The sequence below is a fragment of the Triplophysa rosa genome, linkage group LG2 (assembly GCF_024868665.1).
Source record: "Triplophysa rosa linkage group LG2, Trosa_1v2, whole genome shotgun sequence".
NCBI classification, from domain to species: Eukaryota; Metazoa; Chordata; class Actinopteri; order Cypriniformes; family Nemacheilidae; genus Triplophysa; species Triplophysa rosa.
Genome location: NC_079891.1, coordinates 35,725,285 through 35,739,426, shown reverse-complemented (window position 1 = coordinate 35,739,426; position 14,142 = coordinate 35,725,285). Strand labels below are relative to the sequence as shown.

The 14,142-nt window shown below is 42.0% G+C and overlaps 2 protein-coding genes across 5 annotated transcripts in view; one reads left to right on the top strand and one right to left on the bottom strand.

Moving 5' to 3' along the window:
- nipbla (NIPBL cohesin loading factor a) overlaps nt 1-1,019 on the top strand; it is a 31,825-nt gene extending 30,806 nt beyond the window's left edge. For both annotated transcript variants that reach the window (XM_057354824.1, XM_057354833.1), the window contains exon 45: nt 32-1,019. In XM_057354824.1, coding sequence (XP_057210807.1) covers nt 32-385 — 354 coding nt within the window. In that variant the 3' untranslated portion in view covers nt 386-1,019. The remainder of the gene's footprint in view (nt 1-31) is intronic.
- A 3,614-nt stretch (nt 1,020-4,633) lies between these two features.
- gdnfb (glial cell derived neurotrophic factor b) lies at nt 4,634-8,612 on the bottom strand. Of its 3 annotated transcripts, none has more exons than XM_057325535.1 (3): nt 7,827-8,612; nt 7,224-7,479; nt 4,634-5,443 (listed from the first exon to the last, which is right to left on the bottom strand). In XM_057325535.1, the coding sequence occupies exons 2-3, from the start codon at nt 7,444-7,446 to the stop codon at nt 5,058-5,060; spliced, it is 609 nt and encodes a 202-aa protein (XP_057181518.1). In that variant the 5' UTR covers nt 7,447-7,479; nt 7,827-8,612; the 3' UTR covers nt 4,634-5,057. The 3 variants fall into 3 exon arrangements, with proteins under 3 accessions (XP_057181518.1, XP_057181534.1, XP_057181526.1); XM_057325551.1 differs by having other exon boundaries at nt 7,224-7,471; XM_057325543.1 differs by lacking the exon at nt 7,827-8,612 and having other exon boundaries at nt 7,224-7,803.
- Nucleotides 8,613-14,142: the final 5,530 nt, after the last annotated feature.

Genomic DNA, 14,142 nt, shown 5'->3' with positions numbered 1-14,142 from the left:
TGTAAATCTCATGGTTTTGTTGCACTTTCAGGTGTCTAAGCGAGGGAAACGCGACCTGCTGTTGGCCAACATGAGCGAGTCCGTCAGCGCGCTGGACATCATAGCCATCCACTGCCCCAAATACAGAGACCGGCCGCAGATAGCGCGAGTCGTCCAGAGGACCAGTGACGGTTACAGCATCCACTGGATGGCCGGCTCGTACTCCAGCACCTGGTCCGAGGCCAAACGCCGCGACGGACGCAAGCTGGTGCCTTGGGTGGACACCATCCGAGAGACTGACATCATCTACAAAAAAATCACACTCACGAGCGGCAACAAGCTCACCCACAAGATGGCACAGACTCTACGCGCGCTGTACGCTGCCAAGGACAGAAACTCCAGCTAATGACACGTCAACACACGATTCCCATCATGCCTACCAGCCAAACATCTCCCGGGTCATCTTACGTCAGCCAAACACACACACGTACACGTACACACACGCGAGCGGCTCATGTACACTACAGACTCTCTCTGATGGACGCCGGGCGTGACGCCGGAGTGCATCGTCGTATGGCAGGAATAAAATGTTTGGAGAAACATTGTATGGGTGCTCCTTCGCTGTTGTGCAGCAGATTTCTGGTTGTTTGATTTCTACTCCCAGTGTATCATAGTTTAACATAAAAAATATTGTTTATATCTATAAAAGAAATTTAAATATATACTGAATGTTGGAAGATTAGTTTGTCAATGTTTTTACCCTTTTTCCCCTTTCTCTTGTTTTTGGATTTCTTAGCGTCAGACGGCTTTCTATAGCTTAGCTCCTCCTCTACCGGCTGAAGACTCTTTCTGTTGAGCTGTTTGTCCATTTTTGTACGATAGCACCGTGTGGCTGTAATTTATTGTGTATAGCATGCAGTGTCTGTGAGGAGGGCTGTGTCCAAGGACATTCGCGATGAAACCGGTCGCCCTGCTCAGTGTAAAGGGACCCACACGCCTCTGATGGAACAAATACTGCAATAAATTTTCTACTTCTCTTACTTGCAAGACTCTTTCTGTCACTTCGCCTGCTTTTCTCGCACTCACAGGTGGGATGTCGCTCGCGTCCACGGGTCCCTTTGTACTTGTTTTTTCAGGTGCGCGGTGTGTTTTGAAAGGCTTGTGCTTGTGCTCATCTGAAGTGTTTGGGAAGAGAGATGGCACGCTTTATAAACACGCGCATTGTCTGCTCGTGTACACTGTGTGTGAAAGATGAGCTCTCCAGAAGTACTTCATGAGCAATATTAAGCCGTATTTAATATTTGTGATCGATACGATATCTGTGTGATTTACTGGGTGCTCTGACAACATTCCGAGTCTCTTTACATTCAGTGTTTTCGTTGCTGATTTGAGTTTTTTTCTCTGAGGAAAGTAAATTATACAATATGTAGAAGATCAGTCGGTGCCCTTTAATTTCTCACCCTCAAATAGTTTTTCAGCATGTGCTACCACAGCAGTTTTCTTGTTTTTCACGAGACCCTTGGACAGGTTAAATCTCAAGTTTCAAGACCAAAATACTGTCAAAAGAAAATGTGAGGAGAAAATATTTCATAGTTTTTCCTCCTGGAATGAAAGAGAAATAATAGAAGTTGCAATTAGCAGAATGTTGTTAATATATCAAGACTATTGCTATTTTAGTCATTGAATTTTGTGTGCGTGTGTATGCGTGCGTGTGTGTGTGTGTGTGCATTTACTGCAACAGCCGAGTGATTTTCCCACATGCAGTTTGAAACCACTCATTGATTATGTGTATGGAGTATTTAATTGAACACATTCAATGTGATGTACACACTACACAGACGTCATATTTATGTTTAAGCGATACTTCACCCAAAAATTGAGAGATTGCTGAACACAAAGACAGATATTTGGAAGAATGTCAGCAATTTCCAGTTCTCAGACATCATCTTTTTATGGTTCTGTTGAACACTAAATGGTTTATTTTCTGGGGTCTACAGTTCTGGGGCACCTTTGATTTGAGTTTTTCCTGCTATGGTAGTTAATGATGCTCCAGAACTGAAAATTGCTAACATTCTTCCAAATATCTTTCTGTTCAGTAGAACAAAGTCATTTATACAGGTTTTGAACAACTTGAGGGTGAGTGAATGATGACAGCCCTTTAACATAAGCTAGAGGTGTAGTATTACATCATCATTGAATTAATCCTGCTGTGTGTGCAGGTCATGAGACGTGATCGTACCTACTGCTTTCAGTTTTTGTTTGAAATAACTCAATTACACTTGAATACATTTCCTGCAGAAGTGTGTACAGTATGAAGAGAGTGCAAGATGACCGAACACTTGTTAGTATGCCACAGAGCATATTGTGCTGTGAGTCTATCCCATAATCATGCAATGCACTGAAAGTCATGTTTTTATATCAATTTCCCAGCTGATTATATTGTTTATTTGTTGAGATGATATGAGGTGGGACATGCGAGTGTAGTGTTTCTGATGGCGTACATGAGCTTTACCTGCCAACAGGTGCTGGAGCCAGAACGACAGGTGTGTGCTTGTATGGAAACATTTCTTCTGTACGTCATTCAGAGAGAAAGAATGAATGTTGTGATTGAATACAAAACCCTCCATCTGATGATAGAAACAGGTGAGCAGCGATAAGATGTGTGTGATTTCTTTGTGATGCTTCTCAAGACGTTTTCCAAGTGTAAATTGAACATGAAATAAACTGTCTATAAGCATTTTTTATTCCTAAAATTTTGTTTCAGAAATGTAATTAATTGAATGTGAAATATATTTCTATAAATCCAATAATAACGTTCCCAGACATTGAGAGTCTTGTTTCTTTGTGTCACTCTCCCTCACTCTCGCTCACTCACTCTCACTCTTCCTTTCTCGCTCACTCACTCACGCTCTCGCTTGCTCACTCTTCCTCTCTCGCTCACACTCACTCACTCACTCACTCACTCACTCACTCACTCACTCACTCACTCACTCACTCACTCACTCCTACTCACTCACTCACTCTCCTCACTCACTCACTCACTCACTCACTCACTCTCACTCACTCACTCGCTCTCACTCACTCACTCACTCACTCTCACTCACTCCTCCTCACTCACTCACTCACTCTCCTCACTCACTCACTCACTCACTCACTCACTCACTCCTCACTCACTCACTCCCTCACTCACTCACTCACCTCACTCACTCCCTCACTCACTCCTCTCACTCACTCACTCCTCCTCCTCACTCCTCACTCACTCCTCCTCACTCACTACCACTCACCTCACTCCTACTCACTCTCATCACTCACTCACTCCACTCACTCACTCCTCCACTCACTCACTCACTCCACTCACTCACTCCCTCACTCACTCACTCACTCCCTCACTCACTCACTCCCTCACTCACTCCCTCACTCACTCACTCCCTCACTCACTCACTCCCTCACTCACTCCCTCACTCACTCCCTCACTCACTCACTCACTCACTCACTCACTCACTCACTCACTCACTCACTCACTCACTCACTCACTCACTCACTCACTCACTCACTCACTCACTCACTCACTCACTCACTCACTCACTCACTCACTCACTCACTCACTCACTCACTCACTCACTCACTCACTCACTCACTCACTCACTCACTCACTCACTCACTCACTCACTCACTCACTCACTCACTCACTCACTCACTCACTCACTCACTCACTCACTCACTCACTCACTCACTCACTCACTCACTCACTCACTCACTCACTCACTCACTCACTCACTCACTCACTCACTCACTCACTCACTCACTCACTCACTCACTCACTCACTCACTCACTCACTCACTCACTCACTCACTCACTCACTCACTCACTCACTCACTCACTCACTCACTCACTCACTCACTCACTCACTCACTCACTCACTCACTCACTCACTCACTCACTCACTCACTCACTCACTCACTCACTCACTCACTCACTCACTCACTCACTCACTCACTCACTCACTCACTCACTCACTCACTCACTCACTCACTCACTCACTCACTCACTCACTCACTCACTCACTCACTCACTCACTCACTCACTCACTCACTCACTCACTCACTCACTCACTCACTCACTCACTCACTCACTCACTCACTCACTCACTCACTCACTCACTCACTCACTCACTCACTCACTCACTCACTCACTCACTCACTCACTCACTCACTCACTCACTCACTCACTCACTCACTCACTCACTCACTCACTCACTCACTCACTCACTCACTCACTCACTCACTCACTCACTCACTCACTCACTCACTCACTCACTCACTCACTCACTCACTCACTCACTCACTCACTNCACTCTCTCGCTCACACTCACTCCTAGTTTTACAGCCCCACCACCACAGTAAAGAACTTCATTTAGTGAACTTCATCAGTGTACATTGAAGAGAATATGTACTCCCGGTCGTGTTATAAATCGCTCTGGTTTTCTGTTCTTACAGTTCACTGACCTCAACAGGTTCTGCTGGTGTTCTTGAGTCATGATGAGATACTACAAGCTTTCACAGTCCAGATCTGCAGAACATCATTTGCTTCTTTGAAGAAAGTAAGTCATACAAGATTTGCTTCATTTTTATTAGGTCAGCGCAGGTACATTTCTCAAGTATTTGTCATTGGTCAGATATCATTCCAACCAATTGAAAGAGTCATTTCATATTTTAATTGAAGATTATGAGGGTACATGATTTTTAAAAAGAAAACGACCCACATTGATAAGCTATTTACTATAAACGCTGCAACATTTCATGAAAAAATAAGAATTGTCATTTTTTATTTGACTGGGGCTTTAATGTCCCCTCTTGTTCACAACACAAACCCTCACAATTTATACACAGTATTCTAGAGCCTGGGATAGCAAAACATTGTGTAAGCAAGGTTTTCCATTGTTGTAGCTTATTTTAATGCTGGTTTTGTATTTGTTGTCCCTTTCATTTACTTTACACAAAATCAACACAAAATATGTGAAAAATAACACGTGTTAAGAGCACGTAGGTCATCTTGAGGCTTGCACGTTTGAGAAACACTACACGCAGCCACATGTCCGTGCCGAGTGTTTCTCCATTGTGTGATATATCAGATTGTCATCCAGAAATGACAGGTCATCGTCGTATTCGATAGGTCGACAGCAGGCGGTGGGAGGGGAATTGATCAGAAGGGGTTTCTGATTGGCTGTGAGGCTGGTGATGATCTTGTCGTAGTTTGTGAGAGAGTTTACACACACGCCGCTGCAGTAAGTGTACATGAACTCTTCTTGACTCTTAAAACCCAAACCCAGATCAGAAACTCTCATCTGAACCCGTCTGAGCGCACATCCAGACGCTCCTCCACCCTTCTTCTCACGACTCCTCCTGTCCGTCTTACGCACAGCACCTCTCGCTCGCACAGATCTCTTCTGTCTGGAAACGACGTCTGGAACAAAAACAATCCATGTCATATCATGTCCAAAATAAAAAACTCCTATGTCAAGTTTCTCAAAGCATTTATGTTATGATGAAGCAACGGTCCTTAAAATCCTTAGGAGCATGTTTCTCGAAGAACTCAAAGTTAGTACAGAAGTAGAAAATGTTGTGAAAGGGGTTCCTTGCAGACAGTGATGCGATATATGAAAGCATTTTGGTTCTGTCAGAGGTTCCTCAAAGAATAATTATCATCTTATCTTTTGATAGTTTACGTTTGAAGAGTTTGGTTTCAAAATGAGATAACTGTTTTTTATGAAGTTATCTTGCTTTTATTGTGTTTATGGTGTTAGCTGGTTTTTTTTGTTCTTATGGCTTAAACCAAAACAAACCAACTGCAGTTTAATTGATATTAATTGGAATGCACTATAAAAAACATGATTGTTTTTTTAAAGGAGTTCTCATTTTGGAACCAAACTCTTCATTTATTCATTTGTTAGATGCTTTTTTCCCCAAAGCCACTTACAAGTAGGAGAGCATATAAGAGTTTGTTGAACCTTTTTTGTTCACTACAAAGAACCTTCAGTGCATCGGAAAGGTATTTTAAAGAGGTCTCAGATTCGGACTAACATTATACTACTGTACGTGGACCTCTGGGAAAAATGTCAAATGAAAAACATGACAGGATCTCTTTAATGTGCGTGGTGTTTTGACAGCAGAAGAGTTCTGAAGGGTGTGTTAAGAGCGGCTGATCAGAGACACTTGATAACCTGATACAGTTGACATGATTCAGCTACACTACAGTCTCTTGTTCACGGTGATCAGATATAAAAGAGCTTCACGTGACAGCTGCCGTCTCAAGAGCATCCCACCCACACACAATGAGACACCTGAAACTTTACAACCCGATCAGGTGTGGCCCCCCCAAAAGAACTTCAGCACACCTGTATGCGTGTGTGTGGGGGGGCTTTTATTTTGTATAAATTACTGTGTCATTCCACGTGAAATATATATATATATATTTTGAAAATGTCCTCAGCTGAAATTTTTTTTATCATTCTTTGAGAAAGTGGCATATCCAAGCCAAAATAACAGGGTGTCAAAACGACCATTTTCACCTACAAATTGGAACTGTCTAACACTGAATTCACACCAAACGCCAATTAAGCGTTTTGTGCGAGTAAATTACATACAAAGTCAATGCAAAGACGCGAACTCGCGTCATTCTCGTCTTCTGCGAAGGCTGAAAATATTTGTCAGATGGCGTCACTCACGCGAAAAATAACGAACTTTTCCCACGAGTAATAACGAGCTTGGAACGCAATTGTTCGCGTTTGGTGTGAACCCAGCATGACGCGAATCGGGCCGTGCTACTGCCGCGAACGCACGTCAATCTAGTCTTCCGCAAAGGTTGAAAATATTTGTCAGATCGCGTCACTCACGCGAAAAATAACGAACTTTTCCTGAGAGTAATATGCGTTTGGTGTGAACCCAGCATTAGATTGAATCTTAAATGGGCCTTGTAAAAGTTAAGAATCAGAATCTAAAAGGATATCAAGATATAATTAATACGTCTTGAGCTAAAGACCTGCAAACTTTGGAAAAAGAACACAAAAAGTGCTTTGACCGTTTTTTAACTTTCATCATTGTCCTGTTATGCAAATTTAGTGTTAAAGTCACAACAGTGGATTACACACTAAATATTTATCAATTTGACATTGTCACAATCATGATTTGTAGCTGTGGGAGCGCTGCTAGACTCTTACTATTAAACATATTTTTTTTTGACTGACCCGAGTGTTCTGTTCCGTCCAGATGTTTGTTGGCGTGAGACTCGAGCAGATGATGTTGAGAGGACCTCTGTGAGCTGTGAGAGATGAGATGTGATGTTTGTGAATACTGACTGTGTGCTTCTGGAGGGCAAGAGTGCGTTTTGTTCAGCGGCGTAGAGAACACACAACTGAACATCACCAGCATCATGACCCCGATCTTCCTCCTCACATCACAGATCTTCATCTTACTCTCAGCTCATCAGCCAAACCTGTGTCACTAAACACAAAAACACTCCAGAAACCTTCACGACGACTTTTCAAAGTTCTTTGAATTATAAATGTTAATTACATCAAAAATGTTACATCAAAAAATCTTAATAGCCTTTTAAAGCTGTAACAGTTTTGTCTTCGCTTGTTATTGTTTTTATGTATTTTGGTTGTATATTTAGATTTTTATATCATTTGTTTATTTATTCCCAGTACTTGAACTTTTCATCTGTAAAGCACACCATGAAAATGCCTCTATGAATTCAATGTGATGAATGAGAACCATATGTTATTCATTATTCATGTCTACATCAGTAACGATACAGACTTTCTCAAGGAAGTTTATATGACACTGACCTGAGTTCATCTGTGTTTGTGCCCATCATCTGCACTCAACATGCCGTCTTCAGTCTGCTGTTGTTCTCTGTGAATCCGAGCAGTAGATCTCTCTGGAACATCTCAATGATGCTTTTAAAGGCAAAGATACCATGCAGAATATTTGAATTCATGTACAGTCCGCTTTAGTGGTCAGATTTGATTTATAAACGAGTTGTTTTATTGTTTAAATCCAGGCAGAGTTCAGATGATCTCAGTATATGATGTGATGTGATGGACAGAGATCTGCGTGGACTCTTCTCTGTGAAACACGCTGCTTGACATCATGTTACAAACTAAACAGACATGTCACGCACACACACGCACGCACGCACGCACACATGTGAAAACATGATAACAATCAACATGTAGCATATCTATTTAGTATCATATCAGCTTTCTCATTAATTATTTTTAGTCAAGTTTTCCTAAAATATATCTTTTGGTTTTTTTAGTAAAGAGATCGATAGCCTACCCGCAATGAAACGTACGTGTTTTAAACTTTTACATTAATTTTTAAATAATTCGGACAAAATTATTGAACAACATAAACTAGTAATATTAATTAAACTACATGAACAGATGGGCGAGGTCTCTTCAGGTCAATAGAGTCACGTGTGTTTTTACAGCGTGTGTTATCCATCATGACCGCTAGAGGCCGCTCTATCAACTCTTATCACAACACTCGCCACCAGATCGCTCACACCTGGTTGTTGTTACAGTCAAACATTGATAAAGAGACTATTATCATCCAAATGTAAACTGTAAAACACTTTAACCCACAATAACTAAAAGCACCTAAAGTAAGTAACACAATTATAAAAATTTGATAAAAAAAATATAAATAGTTTATAGCTATTTAATGTTTTCAGATTTAAGGCATTGCCAACAATCCATCCGTCTAACGCTGTCTCTCTGCATTGTATTATGTATCACTAATCTATATTATGAATATATTTATCATATGATATCTAAAAAATGAAATATTGATAGTGGTTAAATGGATCCTTCAAACTCACAACTTCAGCTGTCCAAAGATTCATTGCACGGCTTATCAGTGTTCATTTTTTGATGTTAAATGAACTAAAAATTAAAATGGGCGCACACTAGTTAATCTATTTAAGTACTTTGATCATTCGTGTTTAATTACCACTGATATAGTACATTTGCTGTAACAACTTGAGAAAAGCCTTTGAGAAAATCTCAGTTTCACATTAAATAATTATAGTCATATAACCATAGGCAGTCATCAGGGGTTTACTGTCAGCGATTGTAACCCAAGCACATACACACATTTAAGTGCATTAAACTTAAAGAGATAACTCACCCAAAAATGAAAAATCTGTCATCAGTTGCACCCTCAGGAAGATATTCGTAAAAATGTCAGTAACCAAACAGATCTCATACCCCATTAACTTCCATCGTATTTATGAGATCTGTTTGGTTGCTGACATTCTTACAAATATCTTCCTTTGTGTTCAGCAGAACAAAAAAATGTATACAGGTTTGGAACAATCTGAGGGTGAGTAAATGATGAACGGTCCCTTTAAACTGATCAGTTGAAAATGTAATGAGGAATACCCATAAGCCCCTGGGCCTGAATATTCTGATTATTTAATTCACTGTAAAACGATTTGTTGACAAAGCTAGACTAAGTTAAGTCATATTGTTGCATATTGTTTCAGTAAAGTTTGGAACACATGAATGATAATTTACTCGGCGTACATGTCGTTGTTGCAAAAACATGTTGTTGTGTAAATCAAACTAAGCATATGAATTACAGAGTATATAGAAATTATAGTCTACGTGAAGTGTAAAAGATAAAATGATGTGTTTGTTAAAATAAGAAACCCTGACTGAAATAAGAATAACCTGACAAGTACTCCGTTGATTTCAGTAATGGGGTCTCCAAAAACTCACACAGAAAATTCATGTAACTCATAGCACTTGACAATATTACAAGACTATGCACTGAAAGGATTTCACAACCGACTCCTTTCAGTCCTGAACAAACCTAATTCTCCACACAAATGCATAACACATTTCATTTTAACATGCGACTTAATGTGTTTTAGGAAAAAACAAAGCATTTAGGATCCATGTCTAACAAACAAACACAAAAACAATTTTTACAGCAACTACATATTGGCCATGAACACACTTGACGTCTTTTTTGGAAGCTGCTAGCATCTGTTTTACATTATAATCCTATGGAGTAAGGGCCTGATCAGACAGAACACGCCTTTTGCTGTGAGACGCGCCTCTTTTGAATCGTTTTCAGTTGGCAGGGAGCGTTTTGCGCGCTGCTTATTCGGGCCGGGCGCCTCGCGTTTTGCCGCCTGCTGCGCCTTGCGTTTTTGGCGGAGCGCTCTGAGCGCCTGAAGTTGTCAAGAAATCAACTCTGAGCAGAAAAGCACGGGTGCCTAGAATTCGGGCCCGGTAGTTCTCACGTTATCCTGAGTTACATGCCCAAGGTTCCCACCACTCCCTTCCGGGACCAGGTGGTGAACCTGCAGGCGCTCCCCTCTGGGGAGGAAGACCCAATCTCCAACGTCTTGTGTACAGTATGCACACTGCGCCTCTACTTGGACCACACACACAGAGCCTTAAAAACTCTGAGCAGCTCTTTGTCTGTTATGGGGACATCACCAGGGGAGGGCTGTCTCCAAACAGAGATTGGCGCACTGGATTGTGGATGCCACTGCTTTGGCATACCAGTCACAAGATCACCCATGCCCGCTTGCAGTGAGAGCCCACTCCTCTCAGGGTATGGCCTCCTCGTGGGCACTGGCTCAGGGCGCCTCTCTGGCAGACATATGTAATGCTGCGGGTTGGGCTACGCCCCAGTACCTTTGTGAGGTTTTACAACCTCCACGTGGAACCAGTGTCAGCCCGTGTCTTACACACTACCGTTGTATAAGACAGGCATCTGGTTTGGGCGTACGCCTGCGAAAGTGCCTTCTCCCCTCTCCAGGTGAGTCTAGTGCGCTATCTAGCCTCCCTACTTACCCCCTTAGGGTGAGTACAGGCATTCCATCCATCACTAAGCATTTTTTGCATTATGGTAAACAGACTGGGTGGAGCGGTCTGTTGGAACCAAGTCCAGTACTGGTAGAGTTGCCCCTGCTCAGGTGGACCCCTATACTAGGATTGTTGCCCCATACGTAGTGACTCCCCTGCAGGGTCGTCCCGTATGTTGAATTTCTCACTCTTGGTTCCCCTGTCGGTGAACCCGTGACCTCCCCTCCGGTGGTTACCCCACCTGGGTTCTGTCCCCCCATCCGGGCTGACACAAATTCTCACATGTTGTTCTCTCCTATGGTGAGACCATGTTGGTGTCTCCACATGTAACCTCCCCTTGTGGTAGGATGTGGCCTCCGTAACACACTCTTCAACGAGGAGAACAGTGTTTCCCCAGTGTTCTTACTGCGCCGGACGGCGTCTCGCTACTAGAGATGAACGCCACCGCCCGTGATAGCCGTCGGTACAAGCTTCTCAGTATGCTACTAGTACTGATCTCACTGGAAGATTACGTCTCGCAGTAGTGCTCACTTGTGACTCGCTAAGTCCAGTCAGTGTCGCTTCGCTTGAGGTCGTGATACGGCTCAGCGCCGTGTCGTGTAAAGATAGGTCCCCAGTCTGTCTTCATGCCACAACGCTTCGCCGACCCCATGCAGCGACCGGGAGATGTCTCTCAGGTTCCTCAGCCCAAAGGGTGAATGAATGACCTCCTCCATCTTCCTTTTATACCCGTATGCACGGGGCGGGGACTGGCGTGTGTGTTGCCCATTGGCGTTTTAAAATTCCTCTCGGAGATGATAGGTTCTCAAGATCAAACCCCAGTCTGTCTCTCAACACAACGTCTCGTTCCCTCCATTAAGCTTAAGTTATAGTCGTGCGTAGGACCTACGCCGTAACCTACGGCGTAGCCTACGTACGTAGACGACGCCGCCGTGTACATTTATGGTTCTGCATTGAGAGTATGCGTCGTACTGCAATTACACCGCCAAAACGCTAGATGGCTCTTTGTGTTTTCACGGGTTTGCTCTTCTTCGCCGATGTTTTGTGTGTATGCTAGTGTTTGCAAGAGATGGAAGCTGATCGCATCTTAACGGAGTTGGAGCTGATCGAAGTAGAAAAAGTTACTTTTAATTAAATCACTTCAACAAAAAGCTAGAAACCAGAGATGTCGATGCTCGCCATGTTGTTCTTTTGTGGACTCTGAACTTGCCGGAAGACGCCAGAGAAAAATACGCCAGAAATGCGTAGAAGGAAGTACGATGCTGCCAAACCGACCAATCACAGTGCTTGCGGTCCACGTAGGGTCCACGTTGAGTTGACGCGTTGTTACATTTTTGGAGAAGTGCGCGTCAGGCTACGGCGTAGGGTACGCACAGGGTACGCGGCTCTGCGTAGGTCCTACGCAGAAGTAAAAATCGCCCATAAGGGAACAGAGGTTACAGCCGTAACCGAGACGTATTTTGACACACTTCAGCATGACATCAGACCAAGGCGGACGTAACTCGGACACATTTCTAACCGACATGCATCTTGCCCTGATCACCGGTGATCGATTCTGCACAGAATTTAGCCATCTCAAACAAGCCTATTGTTAAACTTGCCAAAAAACACGGCTGCGTGATGACGTCAGATTCGAAACACCAAGGATTTAGTGAGAGCCCTTGCTGGAGCGCGGTCATCTATGATTAAAACCTGCTGTGCTCCCTCGATTTCGTACGGCTATAAAAGACTCGGAATGCCACTCGACCTGTTCGTAATGTTTTTATACTGTTTTTGGTGTGTTTTAATAAAATATATTTTATTTGATATAAAAGTATAATTAAAGGTGCAGTTCTTGAAAATCAGCAGCCACTAGCGTTGTATTATAGTTTTGAAACGAATCTCTGAGTCATTTGCCCACGCCTCCCTTTCGAAGTACGACGGTGGCCGCAACAGTAAAAAAAGATGTCGTCTACTGAGACAGCGGATAGCAGTGATACAAGCAACGATGTTTCTTTACAAAGGTAAGGCAATATATTAACGTAATTAATCATTTAACATGTATTCTATTGTGAAAGTTACTGTTACAATCCTATAATTAGATATATATCTAGTACACGCTGAGAGTAGTGAAGTAACTAAAGTTAGCTAATCGTAAATAGCAACGCTGTTCAAAGCGTTTGATCTGACAGCGACATAGGCAGTTAGGTGTAAGTTAGTAGACGTTTGTCTCCCCCTTTGTAAAGTCAGGAACAACCGGAGTACTTACCGCAGGGACGGAAAAACATTATTCAGAGGTTATATGGCCATTTGTATAAAATGCTAACGTTACCGTTTCAACAAAACAGTTGTTTGGTAAACATTGAAAAAGTGGACACATTGAAAATGTTGAATTATCTCACCAGTCTAGAGATAAAAAGCAATGAGCTAAGAGTTTAAGATCTTTAATTGTGAAATCTATATGTGACCCTGGATCACAAAACCAGTCTTAAGTAGCACGGAACATTTTTAGTAAAAGACAAAAATACATTGTGTGGGTCAAAATTATCGATTTTTCTTTTATGCCAAATCATAGAATTAAGTAAGATCATGTTCCTGAAGATATCTTTGTAAATTTCCTACCTTAAATATATAAAAACTTTATTTTTGTGAGTGGATGGTCTGCCACAGTGCCCCTGATTAACAACTTCAAAGGCAATTTTCTCAATATTTAGATTTTTTTGCGCTCTCAGATTCCAGAGTTTTAAACGGTTGTATCTCAGCCAGATATTGTCCTATTCTAACAACTCACATATCTATAGAAAGTTATTTAGTTCAGCTTTCAATTACGTAAAAATCTCAATTTCGAAAAATTGCTCACATAAGACTGGTTTTGTTGTCCAGGGTCACATTGTGTGTATGTCTCCAACAAGTAGCTTAACATGTCTGTAATCAATACACGCGATACCTATTTGCGCGTTTTTTCTTGTCGCAGCTCAGTTTGCTTTTTTTAGACAGTTATAGTTTGGCGTGATACTAATTTATGCCTACAGTAATACCTCTATACTTTACTGAAGATCTCAGATTTGTGTTTTCGTTTATGAGCTGCCTGCTGCTAACCAATTAATATCAGTCTGCAAGAAAACAAGATATGGAGCCTCAGGAAATGTATTACTGTTTTAAATAAATATTAAGGTGTCAAAGGAAATAATAAAGAAATATGATTCGCTGACTATATTACAAAAGGTATTTCAAACTGCATTTGCAAAAGCGTTTTCTATTTGTTGTGTTCAAAATTGTGACATAATTCAAACGCAAA

Excerpts from the sequence above, each read along its gene's own strand:
- gdnfb (XM_057325535.1), bottom strand. The coding sequence starts at position 7,446 with ATGAAGATCTGTGATGTGAGGAGGAAGATCGGGGTCATGATGCTGGTG. Across the intron at positions 5,444-7,223 it reads GGACGGAACAGAACACTCGG|ACGTCGTTTCCAGACAGAAG; the intron begins GTCAGTCAAAAA and ends TTTTTGTTCCAG.